Here is a 27,370-nt window from a genome sequence, read left to right on the forward strand (position 1 = left end):
ATCCACATCATTAAAATGTTATTTTTCCCACACCTCAAAACCTCCTGTCTCCTAATCAGCTAAAGACCTATCTTCCTTCCCTAAGAAAATAGAAGCAACTACATAGAAGTCACCAAAGCAATTAAAAGCCATATGTACATTAGCTTTTTCTCCTATAAAACATAACCACTTGGCTGGTAATCTGGATCCCATCTTCCTTCTCTCCTTTTCATATTTTTTTCCCTTCCCCATTGGATCTCTGAAATAAAAACATGCCCAAGGCCAGGTATGTTGGCTCACGCCTATAATCCTTGGTAGGCCAAAGGAGGATAATCACTTGAGGCCAGGAGTTGGAGGACACCTAGGTAACACAGCAAGACCCCATCTCTGCAAAAAAATGTTTAAAAAATGAGGCAGGTGTAGTGAGTGGCAAGTGCTGTGATCCTACTAATCAGGAGGCTGAGGAAGGAGGATCATTGAGCATAAGAATTTGAGGCTGCAGTAAACTATGATTGTTCAAGTGTACCCTACCCTGGGCAAAAGAGCAAGATCTTGACTTTTTCTTTTTTTGGCATTGGAGTCTCACTCTTGTCGCCCAGGCTGGAGTGCAGTGGCACACTCACGGCCACCACAGCCTCGACCTGCTGGGATCAGGCAATTCTTCGGTCTCAGGCTTTCAAGGAGCTGGAACTATAGACGCATGCCTGGCTAGTTTTTTGTGTGTGATTTATATAGAGATGAGGTCTCACCAAGTTGCCCAAGCTGATCTCGAGTCCCTGGCCTTAGGCAATCCTTTCGTCGGCAATCCTCTCGCCTCGGCCTCCCAAAGTGCTGGGATTACAGGCTGAGCCATCATGCCCAGCCAATCTTGACTCTTAATAAACAAACAAACAAACAAAACACCCTAGGATCTCCTACCTCAAAATAAAACACTTCTTGTGACCCCCATATGGCTCTTATTCTTGCCTTATGTTTCCAATCTCCTTGGTAGTAAATTTGTCAAAAGAGAAATCTATACTGCTGTCTCTCCTTTCTTCTGTTTCTTTCTCTCCTCAGTCCAGTCTAATCAGGCTTAAGTTCTCATCTTACTTGATCTCAGCAGTACAGGGTTATTCACACCCTCCTTAAAACATGGTGTTCTTCTAGCTTGCACAATAATTTTCTTCCTAACTGGCTGAAGGCTGCTCCTCAAGTCTCCTCTGCTCTCACTAAACGTTTAGGTGCCCTAGAACTTTGTCATGGGCCATTTCTTTGTATTTGCTCTTCCTCTAGTTGACCTTATTCAGTTCCAAAGCTTCGAATAGTATTTATGTGCTCATAAACTCCCAAAACTGTAACTTTCAGTGTTTCTCCTGAAATGCCAGACTTGTCTAGCTGACATTTCCATATGATTATCTAATAAGCAATTCAAATATAATATGTCCAAAACAGAACTCATTTTGTTTCCTTTACAGCTTGTTTCACCCCTAAAAGGCGCCACCATCCACTTAGCTGCTTAAGGCAAAAATTTTAGCGTCTCTAATTTTCTTTCTCTTATTCCATCACATCCAATCTATTCGCAAGTATTACAAAATCCACCTCCAAAATAAACAAGAATCTACTCATTTCTATCATCACCCTCACCACTACTACATGCTAGTCATCACCAACTCTAGCAGGTGCTACCTATACTAAATTCCTGGTTGGTCTCTCTGTATCTACTCATCTCTCTAAACTCCACAGAGCACCAAACATACGTAAGAACATTTTATTTCCCTCCTCTTCAGTAGCTTCCCATTATACTTAGATAAAATCTAAGCTCTGGACCTTTAAGAATCTTACATAGCTAGTCTCTGCTTTCTCATTTTAACTGTATCACCCACCCCTCCCACCTCACTCACTAATTGCACAACAGCCACACCACTGTGCATAATTCAGCTCCTCAAACAGAACTAAGTTGACATCCACTTTAAAGTCTCTGCACTAGCTGTTCCCTATATTAGAATGCTCTTCCTGGTTGGGCGTGGTGGCTCAGACCTGTAATCCCAGCACTTTTAGGAGGCTGAGGTGAGAGGACTGCCTGAGCCCAGGGGTTTGAGACCAGCCTGGGCAACTTGGAGAGACCACGTCTCTACAACAAATCAAAAAATTAGCCAGGCGTGGTGGTGGGCGCCTATGGTTCCAACTACTTGGAAGACTGAGGCAGAAGGACTACCTGAGTCCAGCAGGTCGAGGCTGCAGTAGCCATGATTGTGCCACTGCACTCCAGCCTGGGTGAGAGTGAGACTCCAACTCAAAAAAAAAAAAGAATCTAAATTCAACAATAAGCAAGTCAAATTTGTTAGCCAATCTTCATATATAGGCGCATTTCTTGAGAAAATTTTGAAAACAAGTAACACAAAAAGGGTAAATCTTACCAGAGTTAATTTTGGCCTGTAACCACTTTTTCATACACTCTTGGTGGACATACTGCAAACTTCCTGTGCATTTGCATGGCTCTATCAGCAAATTAGATGATGACGCAGCTGCCATCTGACAAATTCTACATAAGTCACCTTCTTCTTCATCAGAGTCCTCTAAAAGGAGGCTGAAAAGGAAGGCACAATTCCCAGAGTTATCCTAACTCATCCTGGTTGATCATTTCCAGTCATACAGAATCATAAGCTCTTATTTTGTGATTTCTACTCCCTGGGCAAACAGTAACAACAACAAAACAACAATAATGAGTAAACACCACAAAAACCCATTTCATAGAGAATAAAAATTATAGTATTTTAAAGGTAAGTAAAATGGGATAATCTATCATTTACCTCCAAATTATTTAAGTAATTTTCTCTTTGGTAGCATAGTTTAAGATCCATATTTTTCCATAGTCACTTTATAAATACCTCTAATAGATTTTAATTTTTGCAGTATCCCAAACTATTTAAAGTCTAGCACTCTTACTCCCATCTCCTCCCAGATTTAATATTTCAATGAATTAAACACATATTGGCTTGTGGTTTCTCATTTACATTTATCAGAACTATATGTTTAAACTACACGTTTAAACTGATAAACTTTGTTATAATTACAGTAAAAATTTTAAAAGTATATTCTAAAATTCTTCATAACCCTAACTCCAGCAATCGTATTAAATCATCCTGACTGCTGTAAGAGTAGGTTTTTAAAGTGTGGAAAAGTTCTATTAATCTAGTTCTCTGTATTTGACAGGTCATCAATTACTGTTTAATTTAAATGCAGAATAACAGTTATAGATACACAACTGCTAAGTGACTTTCAGAGTCAAGGCCCCAAGCATAAATATTTTGAAGAGTTGAAAACATTATGTTTATATTTAAATTTTTATAGTCTTCATTTCATAATTTCAATTATTTGTTATTCAATTTTTCCATAACCTTATTAATGCAGAACGTTTTAAAACTCTCATGTATAAGGCAAGATAAAATAGAAGAATACACACACACACACAAAAACTCTGTGGCAAAAATAGTCAACAAATGCTGCTTTTTAAACTAACCAGACACGGTGGCGATGGCTTAATTGGTTTCTCTCTGAAGATCACTAAACAAATGCTTTGCCCTCTGCTTACACTACTGTACTCAAATTCACCTAACCTTGAGGGCAGAAAATAAAATATTCACCACATTACAGAGCAGACCATAGAGGAAGCTGCTATAATAAGGAAACATTAAAGCTAACACTTCCAGGTTATAGACTTTTTTTTTTTCTTTCCTGACTTGGAATCTTGCTCTGTCATTCAGGCTGGAGTACAGTAGCATGTTTATGGCCGACCCCTGCAACTTCGACTTGCTGAGCTCAGGTGATCCTTCCGCCTCAGCCTTCCAAGTAGCTGGAACTACAGGTGTGGGCCAAAACACCAGGCTAATTTTTTTTTATTTATTGTAGAGACGAGGTCTCAGCAAGTTGCCCAGGTTGGTCTCAGGCAATCCTCTCACCTTGGCCTCCCAAGTGCTGGGATTACAGGCGTGAGCCACCGCGCCTGGCCTTTCTTTTTACAAGAAAGAAAAAAACAGCAAATTTAAAAGCAAGAAGATACTAGTCAAATGATAAAATCTGTCCTATAAAAGGAAAAACGGGAGTATGGTAGCCCTACGATCATCTCAGAAAGTATGTAAAGCTTCCTTCACCACTAGAGAAGTGGATTTCAAAGTACTTTCTTATTAAAGTACAAAAAAACCCCTATGAAGTTACCATAATGACGGTAACAACTATGCTTCCCAACAATTCTAGAGCAGTAAGCCTTTGTGGGGGGAAAAAAAATCCACCCCACTTTAGCTTTTATCATTTCTTTCTATAAGTGTATTTTATATATACTACTCTATCCTATTTTACTACTCGACTATGTAGTCTAATAATTAGACTAATATGAGTAAATAGTCAAGTGGGGACTAAAATTTCTGGTCTCTGATTCTTTCACTCTTATCAGTGATTAAGTAATGTTCAACTCTAAAAAAAATTCTTTGTATAAAAAGATTTTATAACCTGAATTTAAACTGGTATTTCTGTCAAAAAAATCCTAATATATAAAGAATATTGAGTATAAGCCTCAACTTCAAACACAAAATAAATACTAATTTGTATATTGAATTTTACTTTATTTCCAAAAAAGATATGAAATGAGACATATATATAGCAACTTGGTTAAAAATAACCTTTATTTTTTGATGCAATTCCCAACCCCACTGCCTAGCCTCAATTATTAAATCTCATCAATTAGCCGGGCTTGGTGACTCAGCCTGCAATCCTGCGCCTTTGGGAGGCTGAGGTGAGTGGATTGCCTGAGCCCGTGGGTTCAAGACCCGCCTGGGCAGCGAGACCTCATCTCTACAGTAAATCAAAAAATCAGCCGGGTGTGGTAGCGCATGTCTGTAGCTCCGGCTACTTGGAAGGCTGAGGCAGAAGGATCGCCGGAGCCCAGCAGGTCAAGGCTGCGGTGGCCGGGAGCGGCCACTGCACTCCAGTCTGGGCGACAGAGTGAGACTCCAACTCAAAAAAAAAAAAAAAAAAAATCTCATCAATTTACCAATCAGTGGGGCACTAACATCTTACTGACTATAACTGTAAAGGGAAAAAAACTGCAGATATCAATTTTAAGCTAATTAGAGATGAAGGATTCTTTCTCTAATCTGCTCTTGCTTTATAGGCTTCAAACAGGTATTCAAATTTACCTCTCCTTTATTTTCTGCAGTCTTTCTGGATCTCTTGAAGGTGCATTTTTAGTTTTATCACTGTTTCCATCAGCTAAATTCCAACCTGAAGGAATAGTATCTACGGTGATCATAACATTGTCAATCAAACTACTTCCAAGTGCCGAGGGGACTGCAAATCGGAATAAGGAACCAGGAAGAATTCCTGCTATTCGTGTATTTCTTCTGCTGTGAGCCGAATCTGATGTGGAGCCACCTGTTGTAGCACTGCTTGAGGCTGCAGATGCTTGTGGTCTGTTGGCAGCAGCTCCAAGAGGATCATTCTGTGCTTCAAGGTGAACCACTTCATTCGATTGTCTTCTAAAAATGTGAGATCTAGATGGTGTATCAGAGGTAGGTATCCTTGAGGATTCATCTCTTCCCTCTCGCCTTCTTCTAGAGAACAAAGGTGTGCATCTATTTCTAAGGGAGGAAGACAACCATGGTCCAGTATTTCTACCTTCAGATTCTTGGCTAAAATTTTCTGAATCTGACTCAGAGATATGACTTTGGCTAGGAGACGACAAACCCCATCTTCGCCTAAGAAATCGAAATCCCTGAGAAGCTTCAGATGCCCTATTATCAGGAACTTCGGAAGTTGATGGTGCATTACTACGGGACCGTGAAGTTGTCAAGATTCTTGGAGATATGTAAGTATTTTCAGAACTCAATGATCTTGCACTCAAGGAATCCTGACTAGATCTTTGTGAAAAGAAAGTAGATGACATACGAGAAGCTATACGTGACAGCAATCTCCTCCTCCTTCTGGTTATCCGCCTACCTTCATTGTCAGAAGATTCTTGAAATGGTCTTTGAGATGAAACAACCCTTTCTGAATTGCTTATGTTTGGGGTTTCATCTCTACTTGACATATAAGAAAATCCAGGCTGTGTATTGCTTTGAGTAGATCCTGATTCTCTTGAAGAAAAATTTGATCTTAAAAAATTTCTGCTGGAGATCCTAGAACTTGGTATGGTCTGATGTTCAGAAGGCAATTGGTGGTGTGTGGATGACGTATTCAACTGTAAAGTACTCAATGAATTCTCTTTTGGTCTTGCTCCCTGTGAATATGAAGAAGGAACTCTGTCTTGAACATCTATTTTTGGAAGGAAGGAAAGGTATCCAATTACATGAAATAATTCAAGCATTATTACATTTGTATTTAGTAACTACTAATCACCGCCAAAACAAAGCACTGGATTCAAACTGAATACTGCTATAACTACAGAGCTTAACTATTACTATAGAAAAAATGTAAATGTATTTCTCTTTCTATTCCTGTAAGATCAAGTACTGCTGTGTAAAGTCCACATTATGAATAAAAAGAAATGTATTTTATGTGTATGAAAAGCAAACAATGTCTGATAAAATTAAAACAGCTGAATTTATTAACCAGAAATTAATTGGTAGGGTAGAAGAATATCTAATATCTAAACTGATTCAGAATTTTAAACAGACTAATACAATGTAATACAATGTAAATGACTCTTGTAATAATTAAAAGCAAAATCATCCTAGGGAGATTGTGTTTTAGAGATTTTTCTTACTCTATGAAGTTAATATAAAGGTTATTTAGACCGCTGTAATTTTACGATAAACCATGCTAATACCTAAAAGTGTATTCAATCTTGTTTCTTTCAGGCTAACAGCAGTGGTTCTTATTCCTGGTTACTCATCAGACACCTTTGCTTTTTAATACTGACTGGGAAATATGAATCAGAATAGGGCTCTGTCGTGACTTTTAATACCTTAACTGGTGGTCTGAATCTTCAAACTGGATGAGAAACTATAGAATTACTTAGTAAAAAATACTGTCCATACAACTAGTACAAGAGCTACTGTGATAATACATGGAGTCTCATGAAAAGAATATGATGTTAGGGACTAAATCTATTTCTATCCTGTACTTTTATACCCCAAAACCTAGAAGCTACTGATACTGTCTATGAGAGCTCCTCATATAGAGCCAAGCAAATAAAAAAAGTTTTCATAGCCGGGCTCGGTGGCTCAGCCTGTAATCCCGTGCCTTTGGGAGGCTCAGGTGAGTGGATTGCCTGAGCCCGCGGGTTCGAGACCCGCCTGGGCAGGCGAGACCTCATCTCTACAAAAATCAAAAAATTAGCTGGGCGTGGTAGCGCATGCCTGTAATTCTGGCTACTCGGAAAGCTAAGGAGGAAGGATCGCCGGAGCCCAGCAGGTCAAGGCTGCGGTGGCCAGGAGTGGCCACTGCACTCCAGTCTGGGCGACAGAGTGAGGGTCCAACTCAAAAAAAAAAAAAAACAAAACAAAAGTTTTCATTTGTCAAAAATAAAGCAAAGTCTTGCACCAATAAGATTAAAATAACCTAAATTTTAAAAAACAAAATGCATTTTCTTTTTGTAAGTCAAACTCCACTTTTGTCTGCTGTATTTGCCAACTTCAATTAGTACTTTTTTCTTCAGTTACTTAGTGTGATAGTTTATAATGCTTATTTTTGAAAAGCTTAAGGCTATGTACAATGATAGAAAGTGTGGATTTTTCTGTCAATTCAATGAAAATAAAGGCAAATTCATGCTGTTCATGTTGTCATTCTAACATATACCTTAAAAACTGGTGCTTTCAACTTTATTTCAGAACTAGAAGTAGTTACTTATTAAACTACATATATCTTATAAACAAAACATATTTGAGTTTATAAGTTATACTATGTTACTTTATAATATACATTCTTAAAAGAAAAAACATAAATAAAAAAATTAAAGGCAGATAGAATTTGGATACTCATAAACTTCTTTAAATTGTTTACATTTTTTAAAAGCAAAACATAAGGTACTAGAAATAATATCATGCTATTCTGAAATCTTTGTAAGAACATTACAGCTTACTTCATTTATTCCTTTGTATTATTATTTTAGTAATACGTAAAGAGAAAATGAAACTATTAGATATACTATACTTAACAATGTAGTTTATACATACATGATGAAGTTGTGAAATCACCACTTCGGTGACTATAATCCATAAGATTACTAACAGAGGAATCTGTTCTCCTCTCCAAATCTCTCCTCTCTCTCATTAAGTCTGTTCCAAATGATCCAAGTACCACTGATGAAGACCTGGGAACTTGACTATGCCTCCAAGATGAATCTTAAAATAATTGAGAAACTTTTATTTCAGAGAAAGCTTTCAAGGTTTCTGATGATAAATCTTCAGTAATATAGAGGGAGATTGCTGTTATTTACCATAAGAATCCCCAGCTACAAAGTTGCAATCAAAAGCAAAATTCAGCAAAACAAAAGTTATTCATGAATGAAGTAAACACTTAAAATTATTTCCTACTCAATACATTCTTCTCTGTTTAACACTAAAATCTATGCCCATATGTGATGGTAATGTCACTTCCCATGATAACTGCCCATACAATATAAACAAACAAAAATGTAAATCTTGCCAAAGATGTAGACTTTCAAAAAAAGCCACTGATGTTGGAGAACTGATGAAATCAAAATTAAAGCCATCTTGAAATAGAAGATGCTGTATTGTATGATATACTTTTAGCAGAAATAATTTTTCTGCTACCACACTTGGTTTATTGTTTATTCTAAGAATGAAAGTATTGCTACAATTATCTAAATTTTATTGGGCATGATTTCATTTAAAAGTAAATTAAAAATTAAGTCTCAAATCTCTTTTATCTTCATTATTTACCTTGAAATTTTGATTCTTCCATCCTAATCCCAATGGTATTAATAATTCCTCTTCCTTAAGGGAAACAGTTCAGAGTACTTAATGTTATGCTTTCAAATAGTAAAAGAGAACAAAAATATCTCTGGTAGTGGTGCTTGTCTACAAAGGTCATTCTGTTCTTACCCATCATCACACTATTCTTAATATCCTTGAGATGGGCAATGTCTCCCTTGGTAGTCCTGCCCATTAAAATAGAAAGGAATCGTTTATACTAATTCAACTGGTAATACATAAGCATTTTTAAGAATGTTACCTCCGACTGTGTTATCACAAGTTTTATCTTCTCTTAAACACTGAGATTGGCTAATACTTCATATGAAGATAAGTTATGAGTGAAAAGGAAGATTCCTTCCCTCAACAAAATTTGTGCGATAAATATGTCTTTGAGTACAAAATACCGTAAAGCTTTATGGACAGACCATCTAAATCCCAGAGAGGTTAAATAATTTCCCAATGCCACTTATCTTGTTAGACTGTGACTTTCTAGTTCCTTGTAAAGAACTCTAAGTATTATTTTCTAACTGAAGAGTTTCCATATCTTGTTTATTTACTTATTTAAAGAGAAAGGGCTCGCTCTTTGCCCAGGTTGGAATATACAGTCATAGCTCACTGTCAACTCAAACTCCTGGGCTCAAGCAATCCTGTCACCTCAGCCTCCTAAGTAGCTAGGACTACAGGTGCACACCAAAAGGCCTGAAAAATTTTAGGGGAGGGGGAGTATAGATGGGGTTTCACTATGTCTCAGGCTGGTCTCAAACTCCTGGCTTCAAGTGATCCTCCCACCTCGGCTTCCCAAAGCCCTGAGATTATAGGCGTGAGGCATCACACACAGCTCAATTTCTGTATTTTCTGAAAATAAATAGGATATACCACAATGTTTATTATTTACAAAAAACATGATTAGGAAGTACTTTAAATATATATCAGTAAGATTTGGCTTTTCTGGTAACAATTAAAAAAAATAAATTTATTTTTATTTTTTAGAGTCAGGATCTTGCTCTGTCACCCAGATGGAGTACAGTGGTGTGATCATGACTCACTATAACCCCAACTCCAGGGCTCAAGTGATCTTCCTGTCTCAGCCTCCCAAGTAGCTTGGAGAACAGACAGGCATGTGTTACAATGCCCAGCTTAAAAATTTATCTTCAGTATGGCAACTCCTTTGAGTCCCCTCCCACTGTGGGAGCTTTTCTGTCCTCTCAATAAACGCTGCTTACTAAAAAAATAAAATCAAATTTATCTTCCATAATAACCAGCAGAAATCATGTCACTTTTTCCAGTTTGATTGCCATATAATATTAGCTATTCTCATTCATTAAAATCTGCTAGCATTCTTTTATATAGAACACTTGCCCAAAATTTAAAACAAAAATGCAAAAGAGTTAACATCAGTTCTGGCACTAACTTAAGGTTAAAATTTTGGAAATGCCACTGCATTTCTGACCCACTGTCTTAAAACACACTCTACTTGCTTCATCCCAAACTTAAGAACTATGTTACATTTTGGAAAAAGGCCCTTAATCTGAAATCTACATAAAGTGACTCTTACATAAACTTTTTTTTTTTTTTTTTTTTTTTTTTTACCTGATACTGCATTTAAACCACTTCCAACATTTCTCCCAGCTGAGGTAGTACAGTTTGTACAGGAAAGTTTAGGTCTTTTTGAATCATGATCTCGTTGCTGGTTTTGCGATCTTGAGCGTGCTCCCTGAGTTATTTCAGATTCACTATACCATGTGGATTGAAATGGTGATGCAGAGGCTGATGTAGACTGTTAAAAAAAAATTATTTAAACAATAAAATGCTTGCATTCAATATTAAATTTAACCTACAATGCTCTACTTCTAATAAAGTCCCAAGAACCATTTATTCCTCACAAGTAGGAATTTTTCTACCATGTAGTTCTTTTTTAGTCTTTCTTTGCTCTCTTTACCTACTTGCTCCTTTGCTATATACTATAATTATATGTTGCTAGGGTATCAATCTGATTGGATTAATTTCTCTTAATAATTATATGAATACTTGGTTATAAAACAATGAAGAGCAAGAACCTTATAATCATTTTTCCTGGTTTAATATTTCAACCTTCTGAGCAACTTGTATCCTCTCAGAAGTGGACAGAACACCAGGATTTAAACTGACTGTAAACATCCTGCTATGAAAATTAGATTTCTCAAGTAAAAAAACAAATTTATCCCTATTTTGATGCTTGGTCTCAGGAACAGTCATAAAACACCAAGAGTCTGCTAAAAAACAAAACCAAATAAATTAACACCTAAAATGTCTTCATTTTAAATCAAGAAACTACTAAAACAAATACATATTTTATAAATTTAATTCATGGTTGTCTCTTTTAACATATATGTTCACAAAATAAAATTGAATGCAAACGTCACTCATACTTACTATTTTATTTTAATTCTTTGGTAAGTTTACTCAATATAATGCATAAAAAATTTGTTTCCTTAAAAATATAGGTTTAAATAACATTTCAACCTTAATTATTGAAAGTATATTATTACTTTTACAAATATTTTTACTTCCTTGCAAAGCTCTCAACTGGACACATGTAAACTAAGAAAAAACACTGGCATATAATTTCTAAACTGCTCAGAAATAGTAAGGACTCATAAATCACAGTAATTTTTTAGGAAATAAAAAAAATTTCAAACATGTTAACATAAGTATATGGCAAACAGTTTATTAAGAAACATCGAAACACACCAAGTGTCATTTTGCTTAACAAGTGTTAAAAATGAAATGTATCGTGAACCATAATTTCAGTCTTTATTAATCTAAAAAGTATATGAAAAACAAGATAAAACATAATGTGCTCCATCAAATCTCTAGAGTCTAGATAACAGACAAGTAGATAAATAAATATAAATAAGTACTATAATAGTAGGTACACTGGGCCAGGCACAGTGGCTAATGCCTGTAATCTTAGCACTTTGAGATGCTAAAGCAGGAGGATTGCCTGAGCCACCTTAGGAGAGAATACATTCAATCTATCACTTTACAGAAAGACCCTTAGAGGCACATGGAAGATGAAATGGACAGAAAGTAAAACTAGCTAGGAGGTCAAGACCACTCTGGGCAACATAGCAAGACACAATATCTAAAAAAAAAAAAAAAAAAAATTAACTGGGTATGGTGGCACACGCCTGTAGTCCCAGTTATTCAGGCGGCTTAGGAGGGAGGGCTGCCTGAGCCCAGGAGCTTGACACCGCAGTGAGCCATGATCATGCCACTGTACTCCAGCCTGGGCAACAAAGTAATATGAGACCTTGACTATAAAAAAAAAAAAAAAAAAAAGCCACACTGTAAGTTTTGCATAACTATGCCTGAAAGAGGCAGGAGAAGATTCAGAGACGATAAAATCTGAAGTTACACTCCATAACTTATCATCATTTTTCTCATTTTTTAAAATGCAAACTTGTGTAGAGAAGTATATTGTTCTCATTTTGCATGGACTGGGAAAACTGTTACTAAAGAGCACTTCTGCAAACATGATTTTGGGAACCACCTTAGAAGAGAATACATGTGCTGAGTGCAGTTGACTCCTGCCTGTAATCCCAGCGCTTTGGAAGGCAGAGGCAAGAGGATGGTCTACATCCAGGGATTTGAGATCAGCTTGGGCAACTTGGTGAGATCTCATCTCTTTAAAAAAAAAAAAAATTAGTCGGATGTGGTGGCGCGTACCTGAGGTTCCAATTACTTGGAAGGCTGAGGTGGAAGGATCACCTGAGCCCGGCCGGTCAAGGCTGCAGTGGCCATGAGTATGCCACTGCACTCTAGCCTGGATGACAGTATGAGATTCCTACTCAGAAAAAAAATAAATAAATAAAAGAAAGAGAATACATCTGATCTATTACTTTATAGAAAGATCCTTAAAGGCATGTGAAAGATGAAATGGACAGAGAATAAAACCTAACTAGGAAGCCATCAGAATAGTAAGGAGTCTCTGTGAAATAAATGAAAGTAGAGAGAAACTATAAAAGATATCATCAGATTTACAGACAACATGAGAAATGAAGTCGTCTAAAATCACAACTTTCTGGTACTAGCTACAGGTGAGATACACAACTGTGCCATTCATTAAAAATACTGACTACAGAGGAGCAGACTTAGATAATAAAATGGTAACTTTTGTTTTAGATTCTTGAATTGTAAAGTACCCCAAAGCAATTTGCTTTTCTCCTCTTTTTTTTTTTTTTTTTTCAGTCTTCTGTCGCCCAGGCTGCTGTAATACAGTGGCACAATCATGGCTCACTGCAGTCTCTACTTCCTGGGTTCAGGTGATCCTTTCGTCTCAGACTCTTGAATGGCTGGGACTATAGGCACACTCCACCACATCCAGCTAACTTTTTTCCAGAGACAAGGTCTCGCTATGTTGCCCAGGTTGGTCTCAAATTCCTGGACTTAAGCAATCCTCTTGCCATGGCCTCCAAAAGTGCTGGGATTACAGGCACAAGCCACTGTGCCAGGCGTCTCTTAACAAAGCATTAGATGAATTTAACAAATATATTATCTTACCTCTCCTGATGTCTAGAACTTTTGAGGCTAAATGAAATCTGGTTAAGAAGCCTGTCTTCAAAGTAATACTGCTGCATTAAGCAAGTAGTTTTTGGGTTTCTACTTTTTGGCTATTAAGTATAATGTCACTATGAATATTCGCATATAAGTCTGTGTGGACATACATTTTCAATTCTCTTAGGTGTATCTGTTGGCTCATATAGTAACAATGCTTAATTTTTTAAGAAATTGCTAGATCATTTTTCAAAGTAGCTATACCACTTTATAATACATCAATTCCAATTTCTTCACTCCTCAACAACACTTGATATTGTCCATCTTTTTTATTTTACCTATTCTAGTGAGTGTTAAGTATCTCACTGCAGTTCTGATTTGCATTTCTCTAATGAATGATATCTTTTCATGTGCTTATAAGCCATTAGTGTATCTTTTAAAAAGATGTCTCATAATAGTCATTCTAAATTGAGTTATCTGTTTATTGTTGAGATGTAGGAGTTCTTCATATGTTCTGGACACAAGTCCCTGTAAAATATATGCTTTGCAAATATTTTCTCTCATTCTGTTGGTTGTCTTTTTACTCTCCTGGTGTCCATTGATGCACACAAGCTGTAATTTTGACAAATCCAATTAATCTCTTTTTGTGTTTGCTGCCTTTAGACTATATGAATCATATGAAGTAGATGAAAAATAATTAAATTTACACTTGCATTTTGTGGAATTCTCTATCCTTTTCATTATATTTCCAGTCTCTGGGTAGTAGAATATATCACAGACTTGGCTACTAGAGTAAATACTTTTCATCAGTTACTGCCAATTCAAAAGGTTATCTATGATATGAAAGGTGAATTGTATGGCATATCAATTATAACTTAAGAAAGATATAACTAAAAAGAGGGTGTGGAAGACTATCTAGGCCAACCAAAGTTGTAGAAATACTAAATTGTACACCCAAGAAATCAACAGTATGATCTGATGGCTATAGATTTTTATGCACAATGAAGGAAAGAGAATTTTCCAAACTTTCTATAACTAGCAGGCATCCAATTTTCATTATTTTTACCTGTATGGTACTCATTCACACTATACCTTTCCAACAAGAGGTTTACTGAAAGAATAGTCAATGAAATAATTTACTATTACTATTATATAAATCAACATTTGCTTTCAGAAAATTAGTATTTCTAAGGTTTTAAAATATATTATCAATACAAATGCCCTTAAAACAATGCAAAAGAACCAAAATGAGAAAGTACTGGCAAACCATGTTATCTAATAAGGAACTTATATCTAGAATATGTAAAGAACACTTACAACTCAGTAATAAGACAATTCTATTTAAAAATGAGCAGACATTTCCCTAAAAATGCACAAATAGCCAGTCAGCATATGAAAAAACGCTCAGTATCACTAGTCATAAAGGTAATCCAAATCAAAACCACTGAGCTACTGCTTCACACACATTAGGATGACTAAAATCAATAAATAAGTGTTTGTGAGAATGTGGAGAGATTGGAAACCTCGTGCATAATGCTAGTGGAAATGTAAAATGGTCCAGCCAATATGGAAGACTAGCAGTTCCTCAAATGATTGAGCACAGAGTTTACACATGACTTAACAATTCTATTCCTAGTACATACATACCAATGTAATCATACACCCACGTCCATACAGAAACTTGCACATGAGTATCTACAGCAGCATTATTCACAAAAGTCAAAAGATATAAACAACCCAAATATATGTCAGCAGATGAATGGATAAACAAAATACGGCAATCCACACAATGGAATATTATTCAGCCATAAAAAAGGATAAAGTAATGATATACTCTACAGCACAGATGAGACCAAAAACATGCTGAGAGAAGCTAGTCACAAAAGACTACATGGTACATGTTTCCACTCATGTATGTGAAAGTCCAAAAATAGAAACATCTACAGATATAGAGTAAATTAATGGTTGTTTAGCACTGGTAGGAGTGGGGGAAGGGGGACTAGAGGACTAGTATAGTGATAGTTATGATTGTTATGCCCCTCTGAATAAACTGAAGATCATTGAGCTTTAAATAAGTGAATTGTATGGCATCTGAAGTTATAACAATAAAGCTAATTCTTAAAGAAGAACCATAAAGATAATTGCAAACACAACCAATGTCATCTAATGGCAAAAGCTTAATCACAATAATGTAATGGTCAGGCAGTGGCTCATGCCTGTAATCCCAGCACTTCTGGAGGCTGAGGCAGGAGGATTGCTTGAGCCCAGGAGTTTGAGACCAGCCAAGGCAACACAGTGAGACCTTGTCACTACTCTAACAACAAAAGGTCAGACAGGGTAGCACATGCCTGTAGTCCCAGCTACTCAAGAAGCTGAAGCAGGAGGATCACTTGAGTCCAGGAGGCTGAGACTGTGAAGAGCCATGACCATGCAACTCCAGCATGGGCAACAGAATGAGACCCCAACTTAAAAACAAACAAATAAACAAAAAACACATTTAATGCACATTAATGAAGCAAGCCTGAAATGGCACTCTTTTCCTTGGCTTCCCATTTTCATGAATTAATGCCTTGACTGTGATGACTAATAAAGCCTGCTTTTAAAAATTTCCAGAACAAAATCACCTTAGCCATGAGCAACAACTTACAACTTTGAGCTCTTCATTATCTTAAATATCCATTTGACAGAGAGTACCCATCTCCACACTGATGTAGAAGAAACTTACATTCTAGTTTCTATTCAGAATGGGTGGTCCTTTCAGTTTTCATTAAAAAGTCAATAGCTGAACTTAAAACTATATGGATCCACTCAAGAGCAACTTTATGAGAAATCTAGGTAAGAAACTTCATTTGCACAAGATGGAAGGACTTAAGAGTCCATTTAAACCTGGAGACACTCTAAGTATAATACCTAGATCATGACAGATCATCTGAAAGGAAAATATATGGATCACTGTTGTCCCTTTACAGAACTATTTTCACTGAGCTACATTTTGACATCATGCTCTTTGCTCATGGAAATTTACTAAGATACAGTTTCAGTCAACTAGTTATGTATCTACAGCAGGAAAACAGAGGCCACTATCCACCATCACTCTACTGTCCACTTTCAGACCAAACTGACAAGCTCTGCTTCCTCTGAGGAACTGTACATCTTTCTTTTTCATATAAACTATACACATTATAGAGCTGGTTACGCTTCCCTATGACCTTCCTGATATAAAAATAAGAATTCAAATTTAACTTTAAAACGCTGCAAAGTTTTATGTAATGCTTATCAGTGTTACAACCTTGAGTGGCCCTCAGTATATCTATTACTCTTGGTATTCTATCCATATTTTTATTTAATTGTGTATGTATTTACTTATTTCCTTGAGAGTTACCCTTATATGAAGTATAATAGATTTTATTAAAAATTAAATTTTAAGTGGTTCTTCTAATGTTTAAGAAAACATATGGCCAGACTCGGTGGCTCAGCCTGTAATTCTAGCACTTTGGGAGCCCGCGGGTTCGAGGGTAGCCCAAGCAACTTGGCGAGACCTCGTCTCTACAATACATCAAAAATTAGCCGGGCATGGTAGCACACAACTGTAGTTATGGCTACTTGGAAGGCTAAGGCAGAAGGATTGACAGAGTCCAGCGGTCGACGCTGGGGTGGCTGTGAGCATGACACTGCACTCTAGCCTGGGTTACGGAGTGGGACTCCAATTTTAAAAAAAGAAAGAAAGAAAACACACAATGCAAAATATGCAATGGTACCATATCTCTATAGTAGCTGATCTACAAACTAAAAAAAGGTATCACTAACTTTAAAAAGCACCTACAACCTCACAAAAAGCCCCCTTTTTATATATTTCATATTAAAAGTGGCCAACTTCGCAACAAAGCAAAACAAAAAAGTGCAGTCAAATTAGTGGTTACTTAAATTAAGTTATAGAAAAATATACAAAAATAACAAAAAGTTACACATTCACAGAATACTCCAAATTTTTACTTTTTTTCTTTGAGACAGGGTGTCACTGTCACGCAGACTGGAGTGTAGCGGCGTGATCCTAGCTCACCATAGCCCTCACCTTCGGTGTTCACGCAATCCTTCCACTTCAGCCTCCTCAGTAGCTGGAACTATAGGTGTGCACCACCATGCTCAGCTCATTTTAAAATTTTTTTGTAGCGAGAAGGTCTCACTATATAGCACAGACTGGAAAGTTTTTAATATCAACACTGAATTATAAGAATTATATTTTTTTCCCAAAATAGATAAATTCTGTATACTGTTTGTTACCAAAGAGATAAGAAGATCAGAGTTTTCAACCATTCAAATGACAATACATATTTAAAGATAGGATAACAGAAATATCAGCAACAGGTGAAGCCCAATTTACAAATCGCTGAAAACCAAAAGGTGCTTAGGGAATCAATTGTTTGGAACTTAAAACCTACATTTTCCCAAAGAAACAATGCTATCCAGAAGGAAATTACTTTTATTCTCAGACTTCCAAGACTTACCTATAAAATGACAAAAATATCTGTCTTATTTAACTAAAATTAAAAGGGAAAAATGTTCTATAAAACGTTAAGCACTATACAGATAAAGCATTCTACAATATTAAATCTGTAACATAACTGAAATTGATCTGCAATGCACTACCCCGACCCTCCTTTCTGAAGCTTCAACTTCACCAAGTATCTGACATCAGTTTTATGTCTCGGACAACTATGAATTATAAAGCTTTAGCTATTTTTTTTAAAAAATGCTCCCATTAACATTTAAAGGTCTTTCATTCATTAAATAAACATTTTTGCTATAAATGTATAAAAGTATATGATATGTAACTTAATATTTGGATATTATACTACACCCTAAAGATATTATCTATTTCAACCAATGTAAAGGCAGAAAATAAAAATGGTCACAGTAGAAATAACAATCGTAATTAGTAACATCTGAACCCCTACTATATTCTAAGCACTGTTCCAAGTGCTTCATATGCATTATTTCTTTCAATTGCTCTTAATAACTATATAAGAAAGTCACTATTACTATCACCAATTTACAGAAAAGGAAACAGAAGCAACACACTCTGTTCAAGAACACAGGAGTTTCTGTTTCTAAATCAAAAGAAAAAAGCAAAGCACGTTAAGAATGGTTGATTTATGATTAGAACTAGTCCTATAATCCATTTAAAAAAAAACAAAAACCCCAACAGATTGCAAGCAATTCAAAGCAACTAAAACACATTCAGGAAACCCTCAAAATTTATAAAAACGATTATCTTAAGAATCAATAAAAGATTTTAAAAATTCTACTTGGTTTGGTTTTTGGAATGTTAACAAGTAATTTTTGGATTTTACTTTGCTATTTAAAAACATTAAAATTAGCTGAGTATGGGGGCGTGTGCTTATGGTTCCAGCTACTTGGAACTGCTGCCAGACTTTAGTTTTATTATAAAGCAACAATAATCAAAACAGTCTCGTACTGGTACAAGAACAGGCATACAGAACAATGGAACAGGATAGAGATTCCAGAAGCAAAATATCAATTTCTCAATCAACTCATCTTCGACAAAGCCTCCACCATCAACCACTGGGGAGAGAAGAACCTATTTAGTAAACGGGGCTGGGAAAACTGGCTGACCACATGCAGAAGATTAAAACAACACCCCTACCTATCATCATACACAAAAATCAACTCCAAATGGATCAAAGACCTAAATGTAAAACCTCAAACTATAAGAACCTTAGAAAATGCAGGAGACAACCTTATATAAAGTGAAACTGGCAACTAATTCCTGATCAAAACCCCAAGTGCCCATGCCATAAGATATTAGACAGACAAGTGGGATCTCATCAAACTGACAAGCTTGTACAAAGCCAAAGAATCCACTGAGAGGCAGGGGGATAGCCAAAGACTGGGAAAAAATATCTGCCAACTGTTTATCTGACAAAGGCCTAATATCTAGGATCTACGAGAACTCAAACATGCTGAAAAGAAAAAAGCAAACAGCCCTATTACAAAGTGGGCAAAATATAGGAATAGACACTTCTCAAAAGACATACAAGCAGCCAACAGATACATGAAAAAATGCTCAGCCTCACTAGTCATCAAAGAAATGCAAATTAAAACCACACTGAGCTACCACCTAACTCCAGTCAGGATGGCCAGAGAGGATGTGGCGAAAAGGGAACACTTCTACACTGTTGGTGGGAATGTAAACTCTGTGGAAAACAGTATGGCGATTCCTAAAAGATCTAAAAATTGACGTTCCATATGACCCTGCAATCCCCCTACTGGGAATATACCTGGAAGAATTCAAATCACTCTATGAAAAAGATACCAATTGCAGAATTATTCACAATAGCAAAAACATGGAACCAACCATGCTGCCCATTGAAAGAGGACTGGATAAAAAAAAAATGTGGTACATATATATGATGGAATATTATGCAGTCATAAAGAAGGACAAAGTTATGGAACTTTGCAGCAACTTGGATGGACTCAGAGATTATAGTACTGAGTGATCTATCACAGAAACAAATAACTGAGTATCACACGTTTTCGCTCATAAGCAGACCCTGAACAACTATCATAACACTATAAGAAAAGGATTGGCAGCAGTGGGAAACTGCCAGCGGATGGTGGGAGCAGGACTGGCAGTAGTGGGAAACTGCCAGGGGAAGGGGGGCATGCCTAATCAACAAGGATATCTACATAATGAACATTTGTATACCTAACCCTGAATTGTACCCTACATATTTAAAATTAAAAATTAAAACACTCAAAGTGGGGACCCAAAGGGAGGCCCACACTTTACCTGTACAATGTCTACTTGTATACCTAATCCTGAATTGTACCCCATATCTTTAAAATAAAAACAAAACAAACAAAAAAGTGGGTAGTAGATAGTGACTTTTTTTTTAACTGCAGTCTTTCTCTGACTATTTTACAGACTGCTTAGTATTGAGCAGGTATATTTTTAAGTGAGACATTGTCAAACATTGTAACACATGGTATACAAATATACAACTACAACACTTAAACAGAAATTTTCTCTAAAGGAGTCTTCTAGATTATAATCTAAAAATGAGAAATTTGCAAATCCCATGTTATTTAATTAGATGTTCAACCAAAAATGCAATGAACTTAAATTTGATTGCAACTTTTTGTGTTACAACACTGATAAACCATTTCAAAAACCAAAGAGCTAGCAGGCTGTGGTGGTGCATAATTATAATCTCAGATACTCAGAAGGCGGAGGCAGGAGGATCACCTGAGCCCAGGAGTTTGAGATCAACCTAGGTAACATAGTAAAAGCAAAACAAAACAAAAAAACAAAACAAAGAACTAGTTATGTAAGAGCACACTGATGAATCAGTACAAACTCATGACGACAAAAATATCTAAAAATTTATATAAAAGGTTTAGTATCTTCATAAAAGGACAGCTTGCTAATTTAATAATCACCCAACATTAAAAGCAAATATTTAGAAGTTACATTCTCAAAAAAAATCACTTAACAGTTGTTATTCCAGCACTACTTTATGTATATGCAGAGATAAATCAGATGAATAACTGTCTGCTAGAGGAAAAAGGATGCAATTTTTGTTCCTTGGACAAAGCTATCTATCCACATAGATCAGTTTGGTTAAATTTATACTTTGATACTTATGTTTTTAAGTACAAAGTTTTCCAAGTCTTTGGAAAGTATATTTTTATACGAGGCTACAATCTGTTATTCTTAAGTCTGAAAAATTTGAAAAACAATAGTCGTTCATTTTGCTGCAGATATATTACTGTTCTAGTTACAGGACGCAAAGACTATGTATATATTCCAGATTAAGGTGTTACCTGATATTCAGAATCCAGTCTAAATGAAGAGTCTCTTGAGTGACAGTTATCATTTAAACTATTTTCTCTGCTTCCAGACATCATCCTAGCACTTAAAGAGCTTGAGGGTTGAACAGAAATTCTTCTTGGAATCCTTGAAGGTTTAGACTCCATTCTTAAGGTTTTCTGTAAAATGCAAATTTTCATTAATTGCCTTTGGGAAAACATGAAAGCCTTTAAAGTTTAATCCTCCTTAATCATGAGCTCAAGTTAAGAATTAACAATGCATATTAACCATATCCAATAAAATAAATTGTGAGACTATCACCACTTCTCTTCTGCAAGCCAGAGATCTGCAGTTCTTCAAAGGTTCCCTAGCATCTATAAAATGAAGCAAACACACATGGGAAAGGCGGTATAAATGAACTTTGAGGTCTACTGTTTCCAAAATCTGGGCTCTTTTCCTTACTCAATTTTGACTCGTATATCTTACATGAAGTTGCCTTTGACTTTCTACAAATTCCTCTCTAATTTAAGAGTTCAATGTCCACACATATTGTACTATTTGCATACTCCTTATCACAGTATGTTGCCATAGGCCTCAGTATGTGCCTGGAAAGTCTATGCATTCCCCATGCAAATCCTGGCCATCAATTTAAACACAAGCATCTTCATTCTCTATGTATTTCCACTTTGCGTATACTTTTATTAAGATATCATACTACCTTGCACTATAATTTATTTTCTATTTCCCCTTCTCAAGAGTGAATTTCTGGGTCAGGATCATTTAAAGTATTTTAAAAATCATTGAGTAGAATACACTAGGTATTCAATAAACACAAGTTAAAAAGGAAATGAAAGAATGAATTTTCCTTTTATTTACCACTATAGAATCTCTGTCATAACAAAAATAATGGCAATAGCCAATATTTAATGAGTATTATATGTCAGGCCCAGGGGCAAGGGCCTTCTGATTATTTGTTAGTTCACTGTATCTCTAAACCAAGTCTGTGAGTAAGTACTATATTATCCCCACTTTATAAGAAAACCCCTGCTAAGAGACTAAGTAATTTGCACACAATCACATAGCTATAAAGTTTTTCCCTCACAATGTTTTCAAGTAATGTTTATTGCACTACTAAAAAGTAACAAATTTTAAGTGAAAAAAAGTCAAGCTAAAAAACTACACAAATGGCATAAAATGTGGAACTGAGTACCTTCCACTTTATAGATTAATGCTTTCTAAGTTTTCTTCACTAAACATTTCTCAACTCATGACCAAAGTAACCATTAGCTATGTCTGATTTTTAACTATGTATGTATAAATGAAATCATGCAATAGGTACTCTTTTGTGCCTGGCTTCATTTTCTCAACATATTTGTGAGCTGCATCTGTGCATGTAATTGTAAGTTCACTCTAGTATGTTTACGTAGCATTCCACTGTATGAACACATACAATTTATTTTCCCATTCTACTGTGATGCACTTTGGATTGTTTTTAGTTCAGGGCTATTATAAACAGCACCGCTGTAAGGACATTACTTTTATAAATTTTAAAAACTTAAGATTTTCTAGGGCAAGGATTTAGGTCTCTGTATCCCATTTAAGTACAATCATGTCATATTTGTCTTTTTGTAACTGCCTTATTTCACTTAGCCTAATGTCATCAAGGTTCATCTGTTCTGTAGCATATGTCAGAATTTCTTTTTTTTTTGGGTTGGAGTCTCACTCTGTCACCCAAGCAGGAGTGCAATGGCATGCTCACAGCTACTGCAGCCTCGACTTTCTGGGCTCAGGCAATCCTTCTGCCTCAGCCTTCCAAGTAGCTGGAACTACAGGCAGGCGCCACCACACCTGAATAACTTTTTGATTTATTGTAGAGATGAGGTAGCCCTCAAACCCTGAACTCAGGCAATCCTCTAGCCTTGGCTTCTCAAAGTGCTGGGATTATAGGCCTGTGCCACTGTGCCCGGCCTTCCTTCCTTTTTAAGGCTGAATAATACTGTGTTGTATGTACAGTAATAAGTCACTGAAGAATGGGAATACATTCAGAGAAATAGGTCCTAGGCTGATTTTGTCATTGTGTGAATATCATAGAGTGTATTTACACAAACTAGATAGTATAGCCTACTACACAGCTGGGCTATGTGGCACAGCCCGTTACTCCTAGGCTACAAACCTGTACAGCATGTTTCTGTATTGAATTCTACAAGCAACTGTAGTACATGGCAATTATTTGCGCATCTAAACATAGAAAAGGTATAGTAAAAATAAATTATAATCTTATGGGGCCCTATGGTATAGGAGGCCCATCACTGACTGACACATCATTTTGAGGCACATGTAATGTACTTAAGAATAGTCAAAATCATAAAGAAAGTAGAATGGTGGCACCAGGAGCGGTGGATGGAGAATTACTGCTTAATGGGTATGGAGTTTGTTTTACAAGATGAAAAGAGTTATGCAGATAGATGGTGATAACGGTTGCACAACAGTATGAAATGTATTCAGTAACAGTGAACTGTACACTTAAGCATCATTAAGGTAAATTTTATGTTGTGTATATTTTACCACAATGAAAAAAATGAGGGAGGAGGGTGATGTATGGGTTTAGAAAGTGAGTTGTTTAATTCAAACCTGTATCTGCCAGTCTAGGCAGCATAGAGAGACCTTATCTCCACAAAAAATAAAAATAAAAAATTAGCCAGGCATGGTGGCAGGCACCCTGTAGTACCAATTACCCAGGAGGAGCCTGGGGTAGAAGAATCACTTGAGCCCAGGTCAAGGCTGTGGTGAGCCGTGGTCGTGCCACTGCACTCCAGCCTGGATGACACAGTGAGACCGTGACTCAGAAAAAAACCCTCAAAAAATGAAAACAAAAAACACTATAGCTGAAGCAACAGAACCACAACTCCATTTCTCCAAAGATAGGATATTTATTCTCTGGAGAATAAAGATTTCACAGCTAACCTCACCTCTAAATGTACAATCATATCTGCAGGGGTCAGTATTAGTAATAAAAGAAAAACCTATATAGCCACTATTGAGAACCAAAGACTTTCCTGGCCCTACATTGTTATCAGGAGATTAGAGGTTTCTCCTCTTAAATCACCAAACACCAGAGATAAGATTTCTGGATATCAGTGGGAGGTTGAGGTGAGAGGATTGCCTGAGCTCATGGGTTCGGGACCAACCTGGGCAACTTGGTGAGACCTCGTCTCTACAATAAATCATAAAATTAGTTGGGAGTGATGGTGCACGCCTGTGGTTCCAGCTACCTGGAAGTCCGAGGTGGAAGGATCATCTGAGCCCAGCAGGTTAAGAGAGTGCTACTGCACTCCAGCCTGGGCAACAGCATGAGATTCTGACTCAAAAAAGATCTCTAGATATCATTTGGAAAGTTTTCACTTAAAAATCTAGCTAGCCACCATTTTACCCCACAGTGAATTCATATAGTCACCAAAAGTTTCTAAACAGATTTTTTAGTGATTCCCTCTAACAGACAAACATGAAGAACCACTAGGTATTCAGAGAAGGTATCCAATATGAAAGACCAAAATAAATAACAACAACAACAAACTTAGGCATGAAGCACGAAGAAGAAAATCTGGGGGAAAGGGGCTAATTTCTATCAAAAGGATCACATAACATTCATTCATAAAATAAGAACAAGATGCTTAAGAATGCAATGAGAATATAACAAAGAGCTTACGGAAATTCAAAATGTGATACACTTAAAAAAAAGGTACATTGAAATTAATTTAACATAAGGACTGGAGATGAAAGAAACCTCCCAGAAAGTAGAAGGAAAAGAAGTAGAAAATGTAACATGGAAATAATAGAACTGTCAACAGGGTTATCATTTGACTATGGTCAAAGAAAAAAGATAACAGAAAAAATTACCAAAGTGGGGGAGGGGGGTTCTAAAACTGAAGGACACAAATCTCCAAACTGAAAGGGCTCAAAAGTATGCAGGAGTATCAAAGAAAAAAGACCAACACTAAGCATAATATATCATCTTGAAATTTCACAAAACCAGAAACCAAGGGAAGATCCTATGCTATCAGAATGGAAAAATGGATCACATAAAAGAAAAAGTAATCAGAATGGTTTCTTACAATAACAGCAATAATAAACTCTTAAGATGATGAATCAATGCCAGTAGTTATGAGAAAAACGGTTAGCTTCGAATTCCAATCTATCAAGTAAATGGGAAGTAGAGAATAAGATACATTTTCAGACATGGAAAGTAATTTTTTTTTTGAAAGTGGAAATGTAAAGCAAGAAAGAACAAGACATGGAACCCAGGAAGCAGCGATAGGGATGGTATGTAGAAAGCAACCAATTCAGACTAAAGCAGAACTTCAGGTAGCACTACTTCTTAAAAAAAAAAAAAAAGGCATCTCATGAAAAACACACTTCACTGGCATGTGGCAGAGATGGTGGTACAATTGGTAATAACAATAAAAATATGATAATAGGAAAAAAGACAAGTTTAAAAGTTCAATTTTTCATCTCGGAAAATATTAATGAAATGAAATACAGTTGTATTTAGGCAAATTCTTTTTAATATTTACATAATCACAATAATATAAACATAGACTACTGGATCAATTTGCTACAAAGATGTGACATGAAAGTAGGAAGGGGAATTAATGGTGAATAACAAAAAAAGTGTATAATAATGAAAAATCATAAAACAACAGTATAAACATATTGTTTAGAAAAATGAGGGTAAATAAATCTTAAAAGAAGCAACTAAATATTTGTGGGACTCAGGCTGGGACAAACGGCTGCTCTTTTCCCTATAAGTTGGATGACCATATTTCTCAATTTGCCTGAACGGTCCCAGTTATGCCCTAAAAGTCCTAATTTATTATCCCAGAATAATTATTAATAGTGCCTATGTTGTCTCTTAAAAGTGGCCCAGTTTGGATGATAAAGCATATGGTCACCTAAGATATAAATCTTTTCTACCATCAGTTTTTTAAAAAAAATAAACAATATACATGTTTGATAAGTCTATACGAAATCTTTTATTAAAAAGAGGTAGATTTTGAATAGGAAATGTTAAAAAAGGCATTCATTAGGATAAAGACTATTAATGGTTAAACACTAACATGCAAAGCCCATGAATGATTTTACAATTAAAAAATGTCAATAACAAGGTGGCTATGAAAATACTAAACAATAAACTAAACAAACTATATTTGAATCTGAGGATTTTAAACAGGTAGACAAAATGCTTTTGAAAGACCCATGTCAATAACTGGTTCTATAATAATAATGCTTCTTAGTTATACTTCTTGTTTACTCTGACTACACTTATACCTAGTTCTTACTTGCAGAATGAAATTAACCTAGTAGGAAATCTGCTTAAATAAACCTCCTGGGAGAAGGCAAAGAGGCAGAGTCCTCTGAGAGATATAATTTGATACTGTATGAAACTATTTTAGGCAATTCTTCTACATAAATTGATTGAATTTTGACAATGTAAGTGTTACACGAAAACTTATGTAATTTGGTTGCATAAGTTGTAGGTCAAAAGCACAAAATATAGTGAAAAATAAAATGTGCAGTCCTTGAGAAACTTCTACCAGGCTACTTACAAGGTTCTATGAGGCATCATTTCAAGTTCATTCATTCCCGAAAGGTTTACTCATGTGTTAGGCACATTAAGTAACACTCAACAAAGAGATGAGGTGGGGGACAATACTGACACGGTACCCGCAAAGAAACTGTGGTCAAGTATAAAGAACAAATTACACAAATAACATAATTAGCTGTGCTATAAAGGAAACGGTATAAACAAGAATAACAGACCAGTGGAAAAAGACATTTGAAGCTTAATATTTTTCACCAAGACGTAAAGGCACAAAAATGTTGGTATATACAATCTTCCTTAATGGTTTGTTTCCTGCTGTCACCATACAGTGCTTCTTTAAATTCGGATATTATTCTAGAGTTGGCCATGAAGATTCAACTTAAATTTGCCAGTGTCTAGTAAAAGTTGCGAGATGGTTTTTTATTTGCATGTAATGTGTAACTATGAGAAGATCTTGGTAACTTGCAGACAACATCAAGTACAGAATTAACTTCAGAATTTTGCATGTCAGATAAT

At 36.0% G+C, this 27,370-nt stretch overlaps 1 protein-coding gene across 6 annotated transcripts in view; it reads right to left on the minus strand.

Moving 5' to 3' along the window:
* The window catches only part of MARCH7 (membrane associated ring-CH-type finger 7), a 53,382-nt gene that overhangs the window by 13,719 nt on the left and 12,293 nt on the right, over nt 1–27,370 (minus strand). For 4 of the 6 annotated variants that reach the window (XM_008065642.1, XM_008065639.2, XM_008065640.2 and 1 more), the window contains exons 2-6: nt 21,270–21,434; nt 10,479–10,665; nt 8,127–8,294; nt 5,151–6,264; nt 2,376–2,545 (exon numbers count right to left, since the gene is read on the minus strand). In XM_008065642.1, coding sequence (XP_008063833.1) covers nt 2,376–2,545; nt 5,151–6,264; nt 8,127–8,294; nt 10,479–10,665; nt 21,270–21,422 — 1,792 coding nt within the window. In that variant the 5' untranslated portion in view covers nt 21,423–21,434. Of the gene's footprint in view, nt 1–2,375; nt 2,546–5,150; nt 6,265–8,126; nt 8,295–10,478; nt 10,666–14,877; nt 14,880–17,695; nt 17,739–21,269; nt 21,435–27,370 lie in introns of those variants that run through there. The other 2 variants (XM_021716324.1, XM_008065643.2) reach the window with 2 other exon arrangements.

Source organism: Carlito syrichta, unplaced genomic scaffold (assembly GCF_000164805.1).
Source record: "Carlito syrichta isolate Samal-C Ts95f unplaced genomic scaffold, Tarsius_syrichta-2.0.1 Scaffold308699, whole genome shotgun sequence".
NCBI classification, from domain to species: Eukaryota; Metazoa; Chordata; class Mammalia; order Primates; family Tarsiidae; genus Carlito; species Carlito syrichta.